Below are 23,385 nucleotides of genomic sequence, written 5' to 3' on the forward strand. Positions count from 1 at the left end.
AGCAGCCACTTGCTGCCTCCGTGGGTTTGCCTGTTCTGGACATTTTCTATGAATGGACCCATTTAGTAAGTGACCTTGTGTCTAGCTTCCTTTAGTTAGCATTGTGTTTGCACGGTTTATACATACAGTGTGCAACAGCATTTCCTTTCTTTTTGTGACTGTTTAACATCCATTGCATAGAGACATCAATTTCTTTTTAAAAACTGTATATTCCATTCTTTCCTAAAGTTGTGTTGTAGCAGAACCTTTAGGGTTGGTTTGGGACCTGATGGGAGGCCATTGGCAGGAGGGTATGTACTTGGAAGGTACATAGGTTTCATAGGTCACATTGGTAGCTCCCACAAGAAACTCCAGTAGCTAGGCCTGATGGCTCATGCCTGTAATCCTTCTTCTTAGGAGGCTGAAGCAGGAGGATTGCCATAATAAGTTCAAGGCACTCTAGTTTCCTGTTGCCCCATGAAAGGCCCGTTTAAGGCTATCCAAGTACCTCAACAACAGTGTTTTCTGTTGTGGGCTATAGATAGTAGGGGCTGAGTGATGTGAAGTTAACATTTGCTAAGATGGTTTCTATACACTCTAATTTTAGCATGAAAGATGTGAGACTCTATTTGGCAAACTATTATCCAAATAAAGTTAGAGCAAAAAATGAATTTCTTAGGTTCATTTATGAAGTAATTTTATTCAGCTCTTGATTACATTTCCTGTGGAAGAGCGTGCTTCACACTTGGTGACTGACTCTCATTTAAAGAGAATGAATGGCCAAATTAAGCCAATGTCCTTCTGAGCGGTTTTCAAGTGCATACTTTTCTGATTGGTTTTGTTTGCCTTGTTCAGTGGAGAGAATAATTCTTTGTGGCCAATTTCATTTTAAGAGGGCAATGTTGGGTGATTTTTTTTAATATAATTTAAAATATGAATAATTATGTTCCCTTGTTTGTGTTTGATGGAAACTTAGGGCTGAAATCTTGGCCTTTCCCCGCTCTGGCTCAGCATACTGCTACCCAGGATGCTTTGACCAGGTGTGCTGTGCTGGATGTCAGTCAAATCCTCTTTTCAATTTTTACAGCTGACTCTGCCTTTGTGAAGCACTGAAAAACTAGAGACTAAATTCAAAGGGGATTGTATTTCCCTTTCTTAAAGCACGGAACACCCTCAAATGATATTAGATGGACAGCTCTCTGTACTAGTATTGGTTAAACAATAAAAAGTGGAGCACAGTGGTGCAAGCGTATAGTCCTGTCACTTGGGAGCCCGAAGCAGGAAGACCACTGTGAGTTCAAGGCTAGCCTGGGCTACAGTGAGCTCCAGGGCGGTCTGAGTTACAGGATCTTGTCATCCTGTCTCAGAAGATGGAAACAAATAAACAAATAAGACCCTTTCAGAAATTTAATTAGATTGGAGGAAGTGTTTGTTTACTAATAGGAATTGGCTTTGCCCTGTGGTTTGGAAATGGCTGTTAAGACCAGTGTGGTGGTCTGACAGTTCCTAAGGCACTCAAGCCTTTATTTACTTCTTCAGTGCAGATCAATATTTTATGAAACCAGCAGATATGCTGACCACATCTTAAATAACATTAAGGAGTGGTGAGCGGAGCAAGGAAAAATGGGTTTAGATTATGATGCAGTGAATGAAAACATGACTTTTTAGTACTGGTGGCATTAAGACAGAAGTCTTTACAGCTAATATTTATTAAAGTCAATACACACTTTAGAGTGCTATGTATCATTGTTTTACTTGCTCAATCGAGTTGATGAAGAAACTGAGGCTCAAGAAGGTTGACTGAGTCCTAAGGTTACAAGTACACAAAGGACGGCAAGCTTGAACCAGACCACAAGCCTGCAGTGTTACCACAGTGTGAATGAGAAGAGGCTGAGCCAGGCTGGCCACTGGAGGAAACGCTCGGCTGTGCTGGTCCCTTCCACACAGCGAGGGGTCCCGGTCCCTTCCACACAGCGAGGGGTCGTGCTCCAAGCAGTGTCAGCGCCATGGCCTTTCCAAGAGGTTAGAAAGTAAGGCTGCATTTCTGATTTTCTTATTTTTTTAGTTTTGTCAGTCTTTCCAACAAGGATGGCATGGTTCACATGTGCATTATTTATAATAAGATAGAAAAAGCTCAAGAGTTTTTGAAGTCTCAAAAGTTTGTGTGTGAAAACGTCAGGAAACAGCGATAAAGACAGCGAGGCCCAGGCACACAAATGAAGAAACAGGTAGTTCAGCTGGGAAACAAAGATTTGGCCTGCTACATAATTAAGTGAATATAAACTGAAGCCGCTATGCAGTATGAGGTTTTCTTAGCAAATTAGTAAAAAACAAAAATAAATTATAAAATGTGAATTCCCAAAGCTGGTGCTCTGATTCATTTTTGATGGCATTTTAAAGTAGTGGTTAGAATAGAATAATTCATTCTCCTGGCACAAATTCAGCAAACACTAAATGCTCATACTTCTTTCAGGATTATATTGAGAAATATATTTTATTAAACTAATTTGTATTAGACAAGGAAAACTTTTGCATTAAGTGCTTTTTTTTTGTTCATCACAGAAGAAATAATAGCTGTTAACAGAAATGTTGACTTAATATTTCCTTAAATTGATTAACCATGAGGAACTGGAGAGATGGCTCAGAAGGAAATAAACTGCCCTTGCAGAAACCCACAGCAGGCACCTCACAAACACCAGAGGCTAGACACCTCTCACAAACCCATACACATAGACGCACACACATAATTAAAAATAAGATTTTAAGAAACTACTAACCAGGAGAGACATATCTTAAATGTAAACATACCGCGAACTTACGTTGCACGATATGTCTAGCCCAGTCGTTTATGTGTGGTGGTCTGGTCCATAAGAACATGGGTCTTGATTGCTGGTTTTGTGGTTCAGAGAGTTGACCATGGGCTTCAGGAATATCAATCCGGCAGGTGCTTTGTCACTGAGCCCTACTCACAGCCCTTACTTTGTTACTTGAGATGGGGTCTCGCCAAGATGCCCTTGAACTCACTCTGTAGCCCAGGCTGGCTTTAAACTTGCAGTCCTCCTTCCTCAACCTCCCAAAACACTGGGCTTACAGGCCTCTACCATCAGCTGCTTGGAACTTGTATCTTTTATGTATGATTATTCTTTGGTTTTGCACTGGCCTACTTGGGAAAATAAATTCACTATTTACTGTTACAGATTCACTTAACTTTGTTTGTAAAGTATTCTTCATTTTTAAAAAAACTAAGGATGATGAAATTTAATCAAAATGTGATTTGGGGGTTTAAAATCCTATTTTAATGTTTGTTCATTTGCTATATTATGTGCCGGGGTACGTCATTTGGTAATGAATTGTTTTACAGGTATTCGCAGTTTTACCTGGAAGATAGCTTTTGCCGCTACAACATGTTCAACCATCATTTCTTTGATGGAAAGGTAAAATTTATGGCCATCATCTCCTTCTGTTATTGTTGATTAACACATTCGAGAGCACCTTTTTGTTATAATTATTTTTTAGTGTATCTTCCCTGTTTTGTCTAGTGGTGCCGGGGATGGAATGTCGGGCCTCGGGTGTGCTAGACAGGTGCTCTATCTCTGAGTTATGCCAGTCTCCCTCACTGCTTGTTACTGAACAGCTAGGAGGGAAGCGCTGTTCCGTTTTCACTGGTTCCTTCAGACAGCGTCTCACTATATAGTCTGCCTAGCCTGCCGCTCACCACATACAATAGGTTAGCTTGGCCGGGACTTAAGGGAATTTTCCCGCCCCTGCCTTCTAAGTGCAGGTATTACACTTGAGCGTGCCACACTCGGCAAGGCCCACAGGGCGCCATGGGCTCTGACTTCCGTTAACCTTTCCTGCCTCACCTGTCCTTGTCCTTGCTGTTTGTGTTGAGGATGCAAGCTGTACACCTTCAGCTAGTCCAGTGACCCCCACCACAGGGCCATTGCTTTGCTTTGATGACTTTTAGAGCTCTGCTCCAAATCACTTCCTCCAGCCTCCCCTGAACCCCTAGCAAGGGCAAATTCTCCTTTGTTTTCTACCATACTGTAATTAAATGCATATTCCAGACAAGGACTCTATGTGAACTCCGTACCTTTCTCTTGCTTTTCCATGACCTAAAGTTGTTATTAAAATAATAAGTAAGAGCTGGATATGCTGGCTCACTGAACCTTTAATCCTAGCGCTCAGGAGGCAGAGGCAGGCAGATCTCTGAGTTTGAAGCCAGCCTGGTCTACATAGCAAGTTCCAGGTAGCCAAAATAAATTTAAACAGACAAACAAGCTCTAACAAAGAGGAAAGTTGTAGGGGAAAGCAGCTTTCAAGGTGTGCTGTTTCTAACATCACCAAGGATAAACGGATTGGACTACCTACATGACTGTTTCTAGCTGCAGCTCTCGTTAGTCCTTGAGCCAAACCAAACAACCAAATAGTCACACCTGACGGGAGGTGTGGAGGTCAGGCTTGGATGTCAGTAACAGTTTGAAGCATCCCTGGAGGTGTATTGTCAATCTGTCGTTTTAGATCTGGAACTCATCTTAGCTTTGTATACTAAAAATTTGAGATACTAGCTAATGATGGAATGAAAACAGAGCTTTCAGGACATGAGCACAAATGTTAAGTTATTGGTCAGGCTTGAAATGTGAGTCTTGTGATGTAGCAAACACAGTTTTCCATCCAATGGGATCAGTTTGCCATGGCATGTATCTCAGCTATGAAGCCACCAACCTAAGGGTCACAATGAACAGCAGTTAGAGTTAGGTGTGTGTCACTGTTCCCAAAGGGTATCTCTGCATTTGAGAACTGATTCCATCGTGTAGAGGAGGATGGGAGCTGAAGCCACCTACCAGCATTTCTTAGTGACAGGAAGGAGGCAGGGGGTGGACTCTGCAGCCATGCCCAGGTGGCAGTCAAGGCCAGCCTGCTCTGTGGACTGCTCTGAAGAATACAGGGCAGGGGGAAGAGTGAGGCCTAGAAGTGCTGTGTTGGTGTGGCCAGTGGGGTACTGATATGGGGTGGTTGGTGACCATTTGATGGGGGGCAGGGAGGCATGAGATTAGGGTAATGGGTGAGGAAGTGGGTTTGCATCCTTGATGTCGCATTACTAGGCTAAGTACAGTCTAAAGTTCCACGTAACTTTAAAAGCTTGTGCTTTTTGAATACTGAAGGTGTTGATTTGCCAACTGCTTCCAAGTCAGTAGACTAACTAGTAGTACCATAGTGATACTATCATAGGTGTAGCTCTGTCAACGGCACTCAAAGCAGAAAGTGGTAAACCTCCTAGCTGTGGTTAGTTTGGCAGCTCCTGGAAACACCAGCAGCCTGGTGGGAAAGTGTGTTACTGGCGCAGTTTCCAGGACCGGATGGGGTTTGCCATTTGTGGACTTTCTTTATTTACTTGCTGTGCATGCTCACCTATGTCTGCTGCTCACCTAGTACTCAGAGTGTGCATGCTTACCTGCTGACTCGAAGCAGTTCTTAAGCTGAACTTGTGGCAGTAGACAAGACAGACAGCAAAAACCACAATTGGCCTCCTCGTGTCCTCGAGGCTCAGCACCGCCTCTGCTCCTGTTTGTTGAATTGAATGTGTAGGTTGTTTTCACGGGTGACGGCTTTCTCTTTTTTGGGTTACTAAATTTAGTTCTTTAATTTAACTATTTGAAATGTGTAGTTGTGTGATAGTGATGGTATTTGAATTTGCAATTTAAAAACCTGCTTATCCAGGGACCCAAAGATAAAATCTGACGTGAGTGACTGAGAGAGACTTTGGATGTCACTGAGGGACTTTGCAATGGCGGGGTGACTTGGTGACGTTTCCAGTCCTGAGAGAGACCAAGCTTAATGCATTCTCCCAGTAGGATAAAGGGCTGCTCTCTGGTTCTAATTTAGAAATGACTTTTATTTGTTACAGGCTGCCCTTGAAGTGTGCAAGGCATTCTTACAGGAAGAGGAAGGTGAAGGGGTGATTATGGTGACAGACCCTCCTTTTGGTGGCTTGGTTGAACCTCTGGCTATTACATTCAAGAAGTTAATTGCTATGTGGAAAGAAGGTCAAAGCCAAGGTACTTTTTTTTTTTTTTTTACTTTAAATTGCTGTAAAATGAGCATGGGTTTATGTATCTGCTTCCTGTGAATACTAGCCAAGCCAGCATGGATGCAGTATGTAGCTCCTGGACTCTTTAAGAGCGTGTTGATTTGATCATGGCAGACTCCGTGATCCTGGGACACTTCCTTTTACCCTACTCATGTTTCCGAATGGCTTCTCAGTAACACGGTTATAAGGTTATGGAGCATTGTGAAGCACAGCAGTTACTGCCGTCATTTGTTCAAAAATGCTTAGTGGCTGCTGTGTGCAGGCGCTGCTTAGATGCTAAGAATAGGTTAGTGAGCTCTGTGGCCCTTACTTTTCCTGTCCCTAAAGTTTTTCTATTGCTGTGATAAAGTCCATGACCAAAAGCAACTTGGACAGGTAAGGGTTTATTTGACTTACACGTCCTGAATCACGGTCCAGTGAGGGAAGCCAAGGCAGGAACCTAGAGGCGGGAGCTGGTGCAGAGGCCATGAAGGAGGCTGCTTACTGGTTGCTCCCCCCCCCACACACACACACAAATGGCTTGCTCAACCTGCCTAGGAGCAACACTGTCCACAATTGTCTGGGCCCTCCCGTATCAACCATGAACCAGGAATATACCCCAGCAGCCAATCTCATGGAGACATTTGCTCAGTTGAGGTTCCCTCTTCCCAAATGATTTTAGCTTATGCCAACTTGTCATAAACACCAACCAGAACATTATCAACCTCAGGCCCAGAGCCTTGAATTTCAGCATGACTTAAACGGAGGTTGGACACCCAAGTGGGCAATCAACAGTAACAGAACGTAGACTTCTAGCTCTAGAGGTGGGTTAACAAGTGGGGGAATTTCTCAGTTTGAAGTGCCTGGAAACTTCAAAGTGTTTCATTCCATTATCCCATTAGTGAGTCCATTCAGTTTTAGATGGAGCTTCTAAATTCCACGAGTGTCCGGGGCATGTGGTCAGGCTCCACTAGCTGAGCTGGAAGTAGTGTGCTTCAGGGACAGAATTTCCAGGATTCTGAAGCATAGCTCGTTGTTAAATACCACTTATTATTTGCTGCTCTTACGATCACTAATCAGAAGAGTAAGGCTGTGCATTGTGTAGACATGTGATATTTCCATTAACCTTTGGGAATGCTCAAGGCAGAACGGCACTGTTGTAAGAATTCCCTTTCTGTATGACAGACATATGTATTGAACAACTGAAATGTCTGTTGAAAACTTTAGTTCTGTTTTTAGAATCAATTTCTTATTTTCTTTTGTGTATCCATTTACTTTTTTCTGTGTGATTCATTAGATGACAGTCACAAAGAACTGCCCATTTTCTGGATATTCCCCTATTTTTTTGAGTCCCGGATTTGTCAGTGTTTTCCAAGCTTCACCATGCTGGATTACCAGGTATCGTAACACCCTGTCTTCCGGTGCGGCTGGGGAATGGTTGTGCTGCTGGAATATTCTGATAAGACTAGCCTTTGATTTTTAGTAAATTAAAGTGTTTTGAACTATATAAACAATGAAATTATACTGTGTATAGGTTACTTACGGCTCCTAATGTCTGCAGCTTCTAGGGTACTTGCTAAAAATACAGATTCTTGAGTATGCCCACTCAAAACAAAACAGAACACCCTTGCCAAATAAAATCAGAGAATAAAACCCTAAAAAAAAAAATGCTTTCTCAGGTATCCCAGGTGAGCACAGAGTGCAGCTAGGGTTTTAGATCAGCTGATCTACTCTTTCGTCGGCACAGGTTATCGGAAAGGAGTGGGGTGTCTAGAGCAGTGGAGATCTGTGTGTGAGTGTGCCAGCCCACTGACACGAGCATCTCTGAGATTACATACAGGCCAAGGCCCAGAAAGTTGCACTCTGCCCCTCAACTTCTTTCTTTCCTGGGGTTCTAAAGTTAACCCTGTCGTCCCCCAAACTTGGTGTGTTCACCAAATTAGACCGTTTCTTCTGTGTACATAGACAGTTTTCCTTTTGAGATCTGAATAATTGACTGACTGAAGTTTTCAGCCATGAAATTGTAAATGTCTTTCCCAGCTGTTGCAAGACAGCACTGTCTCTCATCTGTCTGCTCTCAAAGGCACATGCCGTCGTGAAGAGATTGAAGGGATGGTTGGGGAGGCGGCTGCACCTGCAATGCCAGTTTTAAAAGACTTTCTGGAATTCTTCTCTGTTCTTAAAAGTACATACTTTTAGAGGTAGCTATATAATCTTTATTTAATAATTTCCAATTACTTCCTTAACTGACTGTGCTGTCATTTCATTCTTTCTTATGTTTCTTCTGTCTTTAAGGCACTATAAATGAAACTGCTGATTTCTGATGCATAGAATTTTTACATAGTAGAAATTTTGAATATTGGATTATTTTCTCAGGTGTGGTGGACATTTCTGTGGATGTTGAGCCATATTAACAGGGTCCTTTCCAAAAGTGGGTAGTGTAAGCCATTTCAGCCTTGACTTCTAGGTAAATATAGCCTACAGCATGGCTCCCTCCACAGCTGTTTCAAGTTTGCAGGGTTTTGTTCTTGTTTGAGTGAGGGCTGTTTCTAGAATTGGCATTTGCAAGGCAGACACAGCTGACTTAATCTAAAGATGTTCACGAACTAAACTGTTTCCAGTCTCAGTGGCACCTGCTGCCTTTGGAGGAAGTGGTGCCCTGGTGTGATGGTTGGCGCACAGTAGGTTTCTTGTATATTTCAAATGATTGAATGAAAGGATCACAGACTCTAGCGTCGAGGGCATCTGGGTCTTAGTCTTGACTCAGCTGCTTAGGTTCTCTGACGCACTCCTGTCTGTGAACTGAATGTGGCGATGGCGATAGTGATGTTAGTAGCTACGATGACAGATGGTTCATGAGGTAATGTATGGACAGTGCAGCCAGTCTCCACACTCATAGAGTCCGGGCTGTTGTTATCAGCACGGTCATCATTCAGGTAGTCCCAAGGTAGGCAGAACTTTTTCTCAGCCTTTTCCCCGCCCTGTATATCTGTGAGCTTAAGATTAGATAACACAAGTACCTGGAAGGTGGTTGCATCTGTATACAGAGAAGTAGCAAGAATTTGAAATGGTGATGGGGCAAAAGAAGGCAGCTCTTTAATAGGGTAGACAAATTATGTTAATGTAGACTTGACATTTCCATGTCTCTTTCTTTGCCTGCCTGTGTCATTAGGAAAGGGCTTTGGGGAATAGTTGACAGCCTACGCTTACTGGAAATAATTGTGTAATTCACTATGTTATTGAAAAAAATGTTCAGGTTAGAGCATGTGTATCTGTCTGGGAGCAAAGCAGTGATTTTCATAAAACAGAAGCCAACCGCTGGAAAGAAGAATGAGAATAAGATCTGTAAGACAGAACATAGCATGCCTGAGGCCCCAGGTTCAGTCCCCAGCACTGCAGACAAATCTAGATCAAACGAAAATTGCATGTCTCCTGTCCTGCATTTGAGGTCTTTTCACATAGCTCCAACCCTGCCCCAACTGTCACCAAAGCCACAATAAGACTCCAAGTCACAACATAGTAAAAAAGTTAAAATAAAATGCCATAATCACTGAATCTCTTTTTAGGATTAGGGAGGGTACTTTTCAGATAAGTGGATGACTCAAATGCTGCAAACCTTCATGAAATATAAATCACGAGGACTTCAGCAATTAAGTACTTGATAAACAGACAATAAAATAGTTATCAGAAACCTAATTGCAACTTCATGAAGGGTGAATTAGGAAGGAGGTGAATTCCAATTTAGAGTTAGAAGACTGGTCCCAGCACTGCCTGTAGAGTCATGTGATCCGCTGGCTTTCCAGATTTCTGTGCCTCACCTGTAAAGTAAATGCCTGGAAGAGCAGAGGGGCGGCAGACAGGCTTCCCTTGCAGTGTTGCTGAGCCTGAGACTCCTCTAGTAGTGACTGTCTAGATCTATTCAACAAATGCCAGGCTATATGACAAGCTAGCAGGATTGATTAGTGATGTCTGCCACAGGGTGAAGAGCTAGAAGCTGGGTCAGGGAGTGGCAGTGTTCATGTGATTATCACATCCCAGTGAGATGGTTTCACAGTTCAACCTTCCTGGAATGTTCTCTCATGTGTCATCATATCCTAACATGGAATGCATCTTATGTGTTGAAATAGAGCTATTTGCTTTGAAAAGCTAATTTTTTTTTATACTCAGCCTGTGTAGGAAACCTTTTCTAGCTTATTTTTTTACAATAGAAAAGAAAATATTTTGATAGGAATTTTGAGAAATTATTGAATATTAAAAGATGTCAACTTGGGCATGTCTTTAATCCCAGCACTTGGGAGGCAGAGGCAGGCAGATCTCTGTGAGTTCCAGGCCAACCTGGTCTACATAGTGAGTTCCAGGACAGTCAGAGCTACATAGTGAGACCCTGTCTCGAAAAAAAGGGGAAAAAAAGAGGCAACCACATTTTTGAAACTTAGTGTGCAATAAAGACTTAGTAGGGATTGAGTAAAAAGCAGGATGAGGTCTGTGTGGAAATTTTAAGTCGGGGTTCCAAGGCTGTGAGGTTAAGGCTGACCGTGGTGGTAGGAACTGAGGCATGGTCTTGAGACCTTAGTGAAACGACATAGAGCATAGTCCTCAGGCAGCTGTGCGAATGCTAGGGTGGCCTGGCGTGCTGCCTGGAACATAGTAGGTACAACGAAGGCCTCAGTGTTCCATATAACTAGTTTCAGTCTCATATTGCGGAAGATATTTGCGTATGGCTCAAATTAAAAGTTGGGAATTGCAGAGATTTTTGTGCTTTTCCTCATTTCTATACAGTACTTCATCACATTAATCAGTTCTGTGGGAGAAATTTTCCATTTGAAAATGCCTCTCATCATCATTGTGAGTGAGATGTCAGGGATAATGATGGGAACATGGTGGATCAGCTCTAGCACTAGCGAGAGGCAATTTGCAAAATTGTGTTTGCTTTACAGCACTTCCACGGGAGGTTTATTTGTGTGGATGAAGCTATGAAATATGGATGTATGTTAGAGGTACATTAATTTACTCTAGCAGCATGCGTTTTACATACCATATGTTTATAGTTAATTAGCACAACAAACCCGCATTTAAAAATAATAATAATCTCAATTAGGTTATGCAAAATCGAGCAATCAGCCACCTTCCTGACACATGCATTCTCCGGCTCCTTGGGAAGCCATAAAGAAACTGCCCCCTCCATCTGCTGGTATAGTGCACAGAGCGCCCACACAGTGGGGTCTTCCCACACTATAACTCTCCAGCATTCAAAATCTTCATAAGATTCTCTTGGGAAGAATGGTTTTTCTTACGATACTCTCAAGTTTATGTGCAAAATATCTTTTGTTGAATTTAATAAGGTGCCACATGTATTCGAGTTCACAAAGGAGTGCACTGGGGAGACATTATCAATTTAAATCCCTTTAAAAGAAAATTACTTCAACTACTATTTTAGGTTGATTTTTTTAAGTAAAATCTATTTTCGTGTCTTGCCTCTAATAGGTAACATATATTCAAAGGATTTTGGAAGTTGGGAAGAAACGTAGAGGTTACCTGGGCTGACTTCCCGATGTAATAATCCTCTTTGCCAAATTCATGACACTCATCCAGCTTCACTCGGATGCTTTCGGGGTGCAGAGCCCCACAGCCTTACAAGGCAACTCAATTTATTTAATAGCTCTAATCGTTAGAGAATTTTCTCATATTGAGATAAAATATGCTCCCCATTAACTTCTAACCATTGCTCCTGGTTCTATTCTTCGAGGCAATAAAGGATAAGTCTAATTTCTATTCTATATGATACCCTTCAGTTATGAACTAGCTGTCAGTTCCTCCCTGTCTTTTCTGAGCAAACATCCCCAATTTGTTAAACTATAAATCCTGTTCATTGCTATTATTTTCAGTAGAAATGGGCCGGTTTTATCAGTGTCTCTCTTAAAATGTGGGAACTGAGCATAGGGCTGCAAATGCTATCTAACTTAGTCTCCCCTTGTTAGGATGCTGCGCATAAGTAGAGATCTCCAGCCACCCTTCATGGACCATAAGGCATAACTGAGGATGCCCCTGCTAGCAGCCAGTCAGAAGCCCAGGGCTTTTCACCTGACCCTTGCCCTGTCCTCATCTCATCTACTTAGCTTCTGCTCACTGCTGGAGCTTGTTAGTGAGCCTTAGGGAGTGCAGTTACTTGTAAATCTGGTAACACTGAGTTAAACCAGAGCTGTGGAGAGAGGCAAGCAGTGTAACCTTAAAAGCCTGGCCCTTCACAGTTGGTTGAAGTGTGGAGACCAAGTATTCAGCCCTAAATGGGACTTTTTTTTTTCCTTTTGATATTTCAAAAAGCTTCTTTTTACTTGGTCCACGACTTTGTGGGTGGGAGCTCCAGGGCAGTTACAAAGCTGCCTAGTGGCTTGAAAGATTCCGATGGAGGTCCTGAGTCTGGTGGTGCAGAGTGGAGAAGGGAGCCCTCTTGGAAGGCAAGGCCTCCTAGTCATTGAGAATGAGCCCCTCCAAGAGACACTCTGTGCCCAGAGATGGCTGGGGCATTGCTGTCTGTATTGGCTGTGGCCTAGCCAGCCTGCGGAGCTTGGTCAGGTGGTGTCTCATCTTGCTGAGTTTCACCTCCTCATCTAGGAAGTGGTTTTCCAACAAATCACAGAGGTGAGGCTCTGTGCAGGCAGGATCCAGGGAATGCAGGTCCAAGAGGGCCTGATTCGGGTTTTTCTTCGGGGCCAAAGCAGCTTCCATGGCCTCATGGGTTTTATCCCACTCCTCTTGAGATGGCTGCTGCACATCCTGGAGAAGTGCACCTCGCTATTGTTCTGCATCTTGAATTGGTGCCCTCATAACTTGAGCTCATAACCATCTCCTGGCATTCTTGGGGGTGATCTAAACCAGTGCTTCTCAAACTTGAGTGTGCAGGGTGGGCTTGCTAAAACCACCTGCTGGGCCCCACTTCCAAAGTTTCTCATGTAGTTGGTGCTAGGTTGAGTAAACATTTGCACTTCTAACAGGACCTAGGTAATGTTGGTGTTGCTCAAACACTTTGAGTGTTACTGAGCTAAAAACAAAAACAAAACAAAACAAAACAAAAAACAGATTTAGTAGCTACGGGATTTTCAACAGACCAAAAGCCACCCTGAGAATGTGTGTGGGTAATAGGCTGGAGGAGGACAGGGAATTATAAAACAATACTTGTTGGCCTGTCCAGATAATCGGCTGAAATGCCAAGTTCTGACGTTAGGGGAGGTCAGTGTTGGTGTGGAGCGGAAGCACAAGTGTTCTCACTTCATCTTCTGCCTTATACCAGACTCTGGGCTGAGTATTGACCCTCACAGCAACTTGTAACGTCAGGATCCGTGACCCCTTTTACAGTTTAAAAACATTTACAAGGTTGTCTAAGGTCATCTAACAAGTGACAGCCCTCGTCTGGCACCTAACCTCTGTCCATTGCAAAGTAAAATGACAAGTCAGGGGTGGAAGGCCAGACTGAGGATGCACTTTGACTTGGTGAATGACAAACGTTTCTCCAAGGAAGTGGAACGGCTCAGTGACACTGGCATCTTCAAACGAAGGCCTTGTTTTTAGCATCCGAAATAAAGTTCTTAATTACAAACCAGACTTTCTTATGGACCCTTTTAGATAGAATTAGAGTCATTTCCCTGGCCCACCAACATGAGTGTGTTGTAACACATCTTACCCTTGTTGTAATGAGATGCCCCTGCCATGGAGGCCTCTCGAGGCTGGCTGTGAGTAAACTTGCTTTTCGGAGTTTCTTATTTGCTACTTGCTTCAGCCTCTATCTTGGCATCAGTCTGTTTATTGGTTAAAGGGGCTTAGAGAATGTTGGCTCATTTGAGTGAATTTTCTTTTTACTTTCTAGGTAGACTATGATAATCACACACTCTACAAACATGGAAAGACAGGTCGAAAACAGTCTCCTGTGCGGATTTTCACCAACATTTCACCCAACAAAATAATCCTTCCTGCAGAAGAAGGGTACAGGTGAGACCACTTTGAACTTCCCAGGTCATCTGAAAATGCAATTCTGTGTACCTAACAGTAAAATGCTTTCAATATTGTCAGTTGGTTCTTGTATTGCTCTTAGATTTGGTCCAGAATTTCACATTGAATTGAATTCTGATTACCTCCAATTTTTGGAGCAAGCCTGCTCTGTGAATCTCAATGAATCCATGCAGCTCCTTTTTTGTTTCTCTCTTTAGATTTTGCTCTCTCTGTCAGAGATATGTTTCTCTTGAGAATCAGCACTGTGTGCACTGTAATTCCTGCACATCCAAGGTATAGTTCTCGTCTGTAAAATATTTATGTGAGTGTTTGTTGTATGTTAGTTTGATAATTTTATTACTCTTGAAATGTTTTGTTGCCTGGAGGTGGTGGTACACACCTTTGATCCCAGCGCTTGGGAGGCAGAGGCAAGCAGATCTTCGTGAGTTCAAGGCCAGCCTAATCTACAGAGTGAGTTCCAGAACAGCAAAGCTGCAATACAGAGAAACCCTGTCTGGAAAAAAAACAAAAACAACAACAACAACAAAAAGTTTTGTTACTACTTGAATTCATAAATATTATCACTTCCTATATCTTAATATAGTAGTACCTTATTTCTAATAAAAAATTTAGTAGTCTTAAAAATACCTTGTGTGTGGAAGGTGTATATGTGTAGGCACATGAGGAGGTCAGAGGACTACTTGCAGGAGGCGGTTTTCTCCTTCTACCATGTGGGTTCCATGAATCAATTTCAGGTCATCAGGCTTGGTGGTGCCTTTACCACTTAGCCATATCTCCAGCCCTAAAACAGGCTTTTTAAGGTACTTAATTTCTTTCATCATTGTAAATAGCTATTTCAATCATTTTCATATGGTACTTACCAAAAGTGTTTCAAATAAGGCACTAAGTGCTGAATTTATATGTCTGTTAAGGGTAAAATTATGATATTTCAAATCAGGCATTGGACCATTAGGTAGCATTGCCGCTCTGATGAAGCAGTGATTAGTAGCATAGACCATGCACTTTTTATGTGCCAGGCTTGTTCCTCAGAGCTTTGCATGGGTTAAAACTTATGTCCTCAAGTAGCCCCTGAGAGGTAGGGTGGTTACTCTCTGCTCTTTTACAGCTGCTGCAGAACAAGAGACCTGTCTTCTGTTGATGGGTTTAGTTCTTGTGCTTTTCTCCAGAGCCTTTGTTTTTGAAAGCGTTTTAGATTTGCTGCACAGTGAAACAGAAGGTACTGAGATGCGTATATCCTTCCTATTCCCCGCACAGCCTTCTTTCATTAGTGTCTGGGACTGCAGTATACCTTGGGTGACGGTTGATGAACCCACTTATTTTTCACCCCAGAGTCCATGTTTACTTTGGGGTTCACTTTTGGTGCTGTGTGTTCTTTCAATTGGATGAATATGTATAATGGCTGGCTTCTGCCACTGTGGGGTCATGCAGCGTGACTTCACTATGTTCCCTGAAAATCTATGCACTGCTTGGTCACCCTTCCCTTCCCTAACCTCAGGCAACTGATCTTACTGTCTCTATAGAGTTCTACCTTTTCCAGAAAGTCACACAGCATGCGCGCTGCTTCTCAGACTGGCTTCTCACCTGAAATGGCCATCTGAAGCGCCTGTCTGTCTTTCCGTGACTAAATGGCTCATTCTTGTTAAGGACTTGCTGTTGTCTGGGTGTATCACAGTTTGTAACCATTCACCTACCGAAGGACATCTGGCTTGCTTCCTACTTTGAGCAATAATGACTAAGCTTCCTGCTTATTTTTATGGAGACAGGAGGATGACCTCTCAGCCACTTTGTTCATCTTTACTCAGTTTACTCAGAAAGAACATATGGAGCTTAAGTTTTCTAAACAGCACAAATCACTTTCCAAAGAAAAGTTTAGGTTCATACAACTATTTTCAATTAATTTAGAAATGGTTTATATTATGCCCAGGTTGTATAAAGTTTAAAATTGAGGGAGAAAAAACTTATTTAGAAATATGCAAATGGGTGATAAATATCAAGACTAGGGAATTGAGGGTCACAAAACTCAAAGCAGGTCTATCCAATGGGAAGGAGGGGTGCTGTGGTGAGAAGCCACATCGAGAGGTTTTCGGGGCTCAAAAGGCCCCAATTCTTGATAGGCTGTTACTTTAATATTCGTAAAGTGCACATATGTATTGAATGTACTTTTCTAGGTATGTTTTATTTCATTTTTTAAAAAAATAACTCAAGTAGTAACCTGTAATCTATCTTGCTAAATTACACGAAGCTCTCAAATATGAATTTCATTAAGGGCTATGTAGTATAGAGAACATAAAATTATGGAATCATTAATTCTCTTGAAATTTTCATTTGCGTCCTTCTTTGTGAAGATTGGATGGCTTGAAGCAGAGTGGATTTTCAAGATCATTTGGATAAATCTAGTTTCATAGTTAAGGAAATTGAGGCCCATCAAGGAGGCATTTGAGTTAAGTGGAGAAATGCATAAATTAGAATCAGAGTATTTAATTGTGAAGCCCAGGAAAGGGAGAAATAGGGAATGAATAATTTACACATATTTTAATAAGACATTTTAATTTTTAATTGTGGAACTTGGCTTTTATAACGAATTGAACATTTTAAAATTTGTTTTTGTAGGATGGCAGGAAATGGAGCCATTGCTTTCTCTGCAGAAAGTGTGTAAAGCCTTGTAAGTGTCCGAGATCCTGGGAAAACATGTTTAGTTCTGCTCACGCAAATAGAATTTTTATTATATTCATAAAAGGAAAATAATGCAGAGACCGACATTGACTTTTGTAATTACCTGCACACGTCTTTCATGGGAAAGCTGACTGCTAGCCTATGTCAGTGTGGCATCTGGCTCCACTGGGCACTGTGCCTCTGAACCAGCCTCTACTGTGGTGGCAGCTGCTGTCAGCTCATGATGTATTGGGCAAGGGCTGAATTTGTTTGCTTTATAGCAGAAGTTACTGGTTTATGTGGGATTCAAACACTTCACCTTGATCTCTTTAGCCAAATTAAAATGAGCTAAGCCCACCAGCTACAATATTTGAAGTAAACATTAGTCCTGTAGCCTACCTCAGAAGTTAATGAAATGAAAAATCATGTTAATGAACCTCTTCTGAAACTCAGTTTTTCTCTTACAGCCTGGATCCATTGTAGCACTTGCCATCGCTGTGCGCTCCCCGATCATTCCTGTGCTGGCCCTAGAGATGGCTGCTTTATTTGTGGTGCATTGGATCACAAACGCAGCAATTGTCCCAACATTGGTGCCTTGAAGAGAACTAAGAGGTTAGTTGAGGTCTTTTACTTTCTAGGAAAAAAAACCCAAAAGATTGCTGGCATCAAGCTTTCCAGAAGCTATGTAGCTTTGGGGCCTGTCCTGGAACTAGCTCTTGTAGACCAGGCTGGCCTCAAACTCACAGAGATCCACCTGCCTCTGCCTCCTGAGTGCTGGAATTAAAGGCGTGTGCCACCACCACCTAGCTGAAGTTGTAATTTTATTGTAATTGTAATTCAGACTTCACTGAAGGAAATGATACTAGGGTCCAGCTGTATGCGAGGACCAGGGCAGACACCTGGTGGCAGGAGGAGAAAGGCATCTCGATGGAATGGAGCCGTTCCATAACAGAAAAGCGTGAATTCCAAAGCAGAAAAGGGCTGAATTGATTGTATTATAACAGAAGTTACCAGTTTATGTGGGATTCAAACCCAACAGTTTGATCTCTTTAACCAAACTGAAATGAGCAAACAAACCAGAGTATTTGAAGCATTGCTAGTACTAGTTAGTTCTGTAAACTCTGTCACCTCTTACGAACATTTACATGTGCTTTCTACTTGTAGCTAAATGCTACAAGAGCTAGTTCCAGGACAGGCTCCAAAACCACAGAGAAACCCTGTCTCGCAAAACCAAAATAAATAAATAAATAAATAAATAAATAAATAAATAAATAAATAAATAGCTAAATGCTATTTCCCTCCATGACTGTTTTCACATCTCCCACCAACATTTGACATTGATAACAAAGAATAAAATTAGTCCAGTTGCAGAGTGGTGGTGGTACATGCCTTTAATACCATCACCTGAGAGGCAGAGCAGGCAGAGTAGGCAGATCTCTATGAGTTCGAGGCCAGCCTGGTCTACAGAACCAGTCCCAAGACAGATTGAGCTGTTTGTTACACGGAAAACCCTGTCTTGAAAAAGAAAAACTTTAAAATTGATGATAGGAATAACGTCTTCCTGTTTGAGTGATTTAAATTAGAAAATAAGATAGAACCTTGGTGTCACATACTTCTTGCAGATGACTAAATAGCTAAATTTAGTCATCTAATGTGAAAATTGAGATTATGGTTAAAAATTTTGCCGGATGATATTGATAAGATAAAAAGTTTGACAAGTATTTGAAGTTTTTGTTACTATGATTATGTTATAGTTGTTTCTGTCTATTTATTTGTTTATAGCCAGAGGGACTTTTTCCAGTCTGTTGAACTGTGATTCCTATTTAGAATGCCTTTTTCATAAACTTACTTTGTAATTATTTCTACTGAGTAGTTCAAGGTAGAAGAATACTTTTAAAAAACTAATTAAAGCCGGGCGGTGGTGGTGCATGCCTTTAATCCCAGCACTTGGGAGGCAGAGGCAGGCGGATCTCTGTGAGTTCGAGGCCAGCCTGGTCTACGAAGGGAGTTCCAGGACAGGCTCCAAAGCTACAGAGAAACCCTGTCTCAAAACAAACAAACAAACAAACAAAAAAAACTAATTAAATGAACCAGGCAGTGCTAGTGCACATCTTTAATCCCAGCACTTGAGAGGCAGAAGCAGGTGGATCTCTATGAGTTCGAAGCCAGCCTGGTCTACAGAGTGAGTTCCAGGACAGCCAGGTCTGTTAAAAGAAACCCTATCTCAAAAAAGAAAAAAAAAAATGAAGAATTTTGTAATTTTTGGTTTTTTACCCTTAGAAGCCTTCAATAATAAAATACAACCCATCTATCTGCCTTTGTTCTAGGATGGATGTATCATTTACAGTGTAATTTTGAGTACAGTCAGGGGTTAACATGCCTTTAATTCTTTGAATTAATGCATATGAAAACCGAATCTTCATTTTGGTGTGCATTTTGATTTTGAGACAGTTTTGCTGTATGGTCCAGTGGCCTGGGACTTGTAATGTTTACTAATGGATTATAGACTCTCTACTACTGTTGAGAAAAGCTGGTTTAGCCTGGCATAGTGGTGCATACCTTGATTTCCCAGCACCAGGGAAGCAGTGGCAGTAAGATCTTTGAGTTCTATGCCAGCCAGGGATATATAGTAAGACCCTGACTGAAGAAAGAAAGAAAGAAAGAAAGAAAGAAAGAAAGAAAGAAGGAAGGAAGGAAGGAAGGAAGGAAGGAAGGAAGGAAGGAAGGAAGGAAGGAAGGAAGGAAAGAAGGAAAGAAGGAAAGAAGGAAAGAAGGAAAGAAAAGAAAGAAAGAAACTAGTCTGTTTGTTGGAGTGTTTAGTAACATTCAAAGAGTAAATCCTTTGTGGTATAATGTACCTGGTGGTCCTTAGGTAGCATTGCTTTCTTTACTCAGAGAACTCTTTTAGACTCTGTCTTTGCCTTCTAAAAAACCTGCATAATGAAATTGACAAAAATACGTAATTTTTTTTAAAAAAATTATCTGTATGAGTGTTTTGCCTGCACATATGTATGTGCGCCATGTGCCTGCCTGGTGTCTGCAGAGGCCAGAAGATGCCCTGGAACTAGAGTCATGGATGGTTCTAGCTGCTGCGTGGGTGCTGGGAATCAAACCTGGGTCCTCTTGCAAAAGCATCAAGTCCTCTTAACCACCGAGCCACCTCTCCAGCCCTGACAAATGCGCTTCCTTTATATATAGCAGTTGTTTTAAGATACATTTGAGCACACCGTGGCATGCAATATTTTTTAGTCCTAAGCATTTTACAGCTGCCTTTTGTATTTTGTTTTTCTATGGTTAAATTTTTCTGTGGCTGTGAACTAACTAAAATGGTGCTGGCTCCCTCTTGTGGTGGAAGCTCGTTGTCAGTTACATAAATCCTGCCGGTTAGAGGACAAATGCTAGGTCAGGATAATTTTAAGGAAACTAAAATGATTAATTTTACTCAGCCAGTTCACCCACGCTCACATACTTAGCTCTTGAAAGTTTTGTTTATTTACATTACAAGTGAATGCTTTTAAATTCTTTTCCTTCTGCTTACTCCCTGGGGAACTCTGGTTCATTTTTAATCCTGCTTATGAGTAGATGAACCAAAGAGAAATTTAAAATTTGAATAGAGACACATGGCTTCATTGATTTTTCTATTAGAGATTATACTTGAGTTCATTAAATTTGCTAAGTCCTTACTTATCAGGAAAGTATATCCTACTTTAAGAAATTGACTGGTTGAAAGAAGAGGTTTATGTAATATGCAAAGAAACAATAAAAAGTGAAGTTTTGGGGGGCTGCTGGTGCATATTCTCGGCCATAGCACAAAATATTGGCGCTATAAGTCAGGCAGAGCTCTGTGAGTAGCAGGAGACCTGTGCATAGCTGATGTCTATCAGTGACCTGTGGGGCTGGCGTTCTACTAGCTAGTAGTCACTGTCAGGAGAGTGTGGAAACAGTCTAGAGTCAGACTGGCCCTGCCCCTTTCTCCTTGGATGATTCTAGAACTTCAAAGCCTCAAGTTTTTTTTACCTGAAAACAATTAGGGGAAAGGGAGAGAGATCTGCTTTGCTCAGTTCCCTAGCTCGTTGACTTTCAAGACTACGCTCGCTCATTTTATATCCCACACCGGACACATACTATACTGTACTGAGGGAACAAGAAGGAAGGCCCGGATTTGATCTCCTCTGGTTAGTCAACTGACTCTTCATGAAGCCCTTTACCCAGGTTTGGTTCTGGGAAGACCAAGCTGGGCCTAGCTTGTTACCTCTTTTTTTTTTTTTTTTTTTTTTTTGATTTTTGAGACAGGGTTTCTCCATAGCTTTTTTGGTTCCTGTCCTGGAACTAGCTCTTGTAGACCAGGCTGGCCTCAAACTCACAGAGATCCGCCTGTCTCTGCCTCCCGAGTGCTGGGATTAAAGGCGTGTGCCACCACTGCCCGGCAGCTTGTTACCTCTTATGAGAGTCATGGCTTCTTACTCTCGAGACTGATGCTGCCAAGTAGTCAGGCCATTTCCAGGTAATGCCCAGTGCTGTGAGTGCCAGCCCAGTCCTCGGCAGAGTAAATGGCTCTGCCAGCATAGAGAGGAGAATACATAGTAATCTTGCACCACAGGCTGTCTGTATCTTGGCTCTGAGACCAGCAGAGCAGAGGACCTGTTCTGCCTGCTGGACGTGTCGTAGAGGGGCAGTTCCAGCCTGTTCATTTAGAGGCTTGTTTTCAGGAAGCTTGGGACACAAAAGCTGGGCATCCCTTGACTTGCTTGCTGGCATTTTTACACCTAGGAGGGAGAGGAAGATTAGTGTTGGGGCTTTAGGAATGGCCCCTCTTCTTTTTTTCCTGTTGTGCTGTTTCATCTTTCTGCCCCTGCCGACTCCACATGTATTAATCCTTTTCTTAAAGAAAAGGAAAAGAGAGAGAGAGAAATGTAATTGGGGGATTTGGAAATGGAAGTGCTGAGTTGAGCAGTATAAATGTAGCAGAGAGACAAGCCCATTGGTGTGGCTGCTCACTTCTGCGGCGTGTCTGTCCTGAATAGCGTGTTCTAAATCTGTAGTAACCATCTTTTAAAGAAATGTCTTCGGAAACATTTTGCTTGATCAGGCCTCTGTCTATTTCGTTGTTGTCATGGTTAGGACACCGAGGATTTATGCTTACTACACAGTGAATTCTTTCGTGTCTTCTATTTCCCTATTTGGTTAGCCAGTTAATTAAACCCCAACATAATTACATAATTCACTGTGCTCATCCATAAAATAATTTAGCACCTTGCTTTTCAGAACTGTCAGAAAGCAGAAGCAAAGAAAAAGTAATAAGATAAAAACGGAGCCACTAAAGGACAATCCATGAATCACACATCTGCTCCAAGAAGGAAGAAGAGGAGGGAGCGGGCCCATCAATATCCCTGCTCTTAAAAGTCCAGTGACTTGAGAATAAGGAAGATTTATAGTCCAACCTTTGATGCCATTTTCTCCAAGTGCCACACTGGACTTCAATCCAGCTGCTTTCAAAGACGTGTGCCTTCCTGAGCTCAGGAATAGGCAGGTGGCGTTTGTGGGCTTCGAGCCCCTTCGGCAGCAGCCTCTGCAGACCTGGGAGCTTTCTACCCTCAGCAGGTTCCCTGGTTCTGGCTGCATACTTTTTCCACTCTTTAAATCCCACCAGTCTTTGTTTTGGCTTCTTTTTTTCTGAAAAATGGGCATACAGTGTATGTTTACATATAATACCAGATATTAATACAAATGAAAGTTCATAGTTTTCCTTATGTCAAGCTTTTGTTTTAATTTAAATATGAAACTTTTTATAAAATGACCAAGCAAGACATTAAGGCACATCTAGCCCATGGCCCATGGGCCATGTGTGTTCCAGGATAGCTATGAATCTGGCCCAACACAGAATCATAAACACATTTAAATATTATGACTTTGTGTGACTTTTTTCATAATCACACAGTCCTTGAGTAGGAACTTTGTAGAAAATGTCATGCTGTAAAGTCAAAAGGTTGGACATGCCCAGACTCAACAAAAAGTATGACATATAAATATTTAAAGATTGTATCAGAATATGATGGGGTAAATTGTTATTAAAGTCTTGTAAAGATGAAAAGATTGTAATTGTTTTATTATTAAATCTTTATTTTTCAGTACTTTCCAAGTTGTCTTTATTATTATTATTATTTGCATTAACCAGTTGATATACTGTATGTGTGCCCATGAGTACCGTGTGTGCTGCAGTGCTCACATGTGAGTCAGAGGACAGCTTGTGAGAGCCTGTTCTCCACCGTGTGGTTCCTCGGAGTTGACCTGACATCATCAGGTGTGGTCTTATGGTGTGGGTCACTCAGATGTTGAACTGTGACTGCCCTGCCATTTCAGTGTCCTCACCCGCGCTATAGTTTATCTCTGAGAGAGGAGCTGGTACAGAAGGCAGGATAGTGACGAACCCTCATGCCCACTGAGGAACACTTCCTGACTATGTGCCATGGTCAGATCCCCCTCTAGAAGACTTTGTGTCAACAGTGTGGCACTGGGAGCATCTCATACATGTCACATTTGGTTTGTGACTAAGACATATGTGCCCAGCTCTCGGTTTTCGGTAGTGAGCGAACCGTGTGACCCCAGAGGCCAGATGCTTGTCTTTTGGCCCAGGTGCCTAGCTAGCACTGAAGAGCGTGCGTGGTTCCGTCTCCTAGAAC

General features: G+C 42.0%; 1 protein-coding gene across 1 annotated transcript in view; it reads left to right on the top strand.

The window, feature by feature from the left end:
• Positions 1-22,758, top strand: part of Zcchc4 (zinc finger CCHC-type containing 4) — a 39,719-nt gene extending 16,961 nt beyond the window's left edge. The window contains exons 6-13 of the mRNA XM_057772178.1: positions 3,341-3,413; positions 5,888-6,038; positions 7,347-7,447; positions 13,911-14,032; positions 14,251-14,326; positions 16,664-16,715; positions 17,173-17,317; positions 21,971-22,758. Coding sequence (XP_057628161.1) covers positions 3,341-3,413; positions 5,888-6,038; positions 7,347-7,447; positions 13,911-14,032; positions 14,251-14,326; positions 16,664-16,715; positions 17,173-17,317; positions 21,971-22,040 — 790 coding nt within the window. The 3' untranslated portion in view covers positions 22,041-22,758. The remainder of the gene's footprint in view (positions 1-3,340; positions 3,414-5,887; positions 6,039-7,346; positions 7,448-13,910; positions 14,033-14,250; positions 14,327-16,663; positions 16,716-17,172; positions 17,318-21,970) is intronic.
• Positions 22,759-23,385: the final 627 nt, after the last annotated feature.

The sequence above is a fragment of the Chionomys nivalis genome, chromosome 6, assembly GCF_950005125.1.
Source record: "Chionomys nivalis chromosome 6, mChiNiv1.1, whole genome shotgun sequence".
Taxonomy (NCBI): Eukaryota; Metazoa; Chordata; class Mammalia; order Rodentia; family Cricetidae; genus Chionomys; species Chionomys nivalis.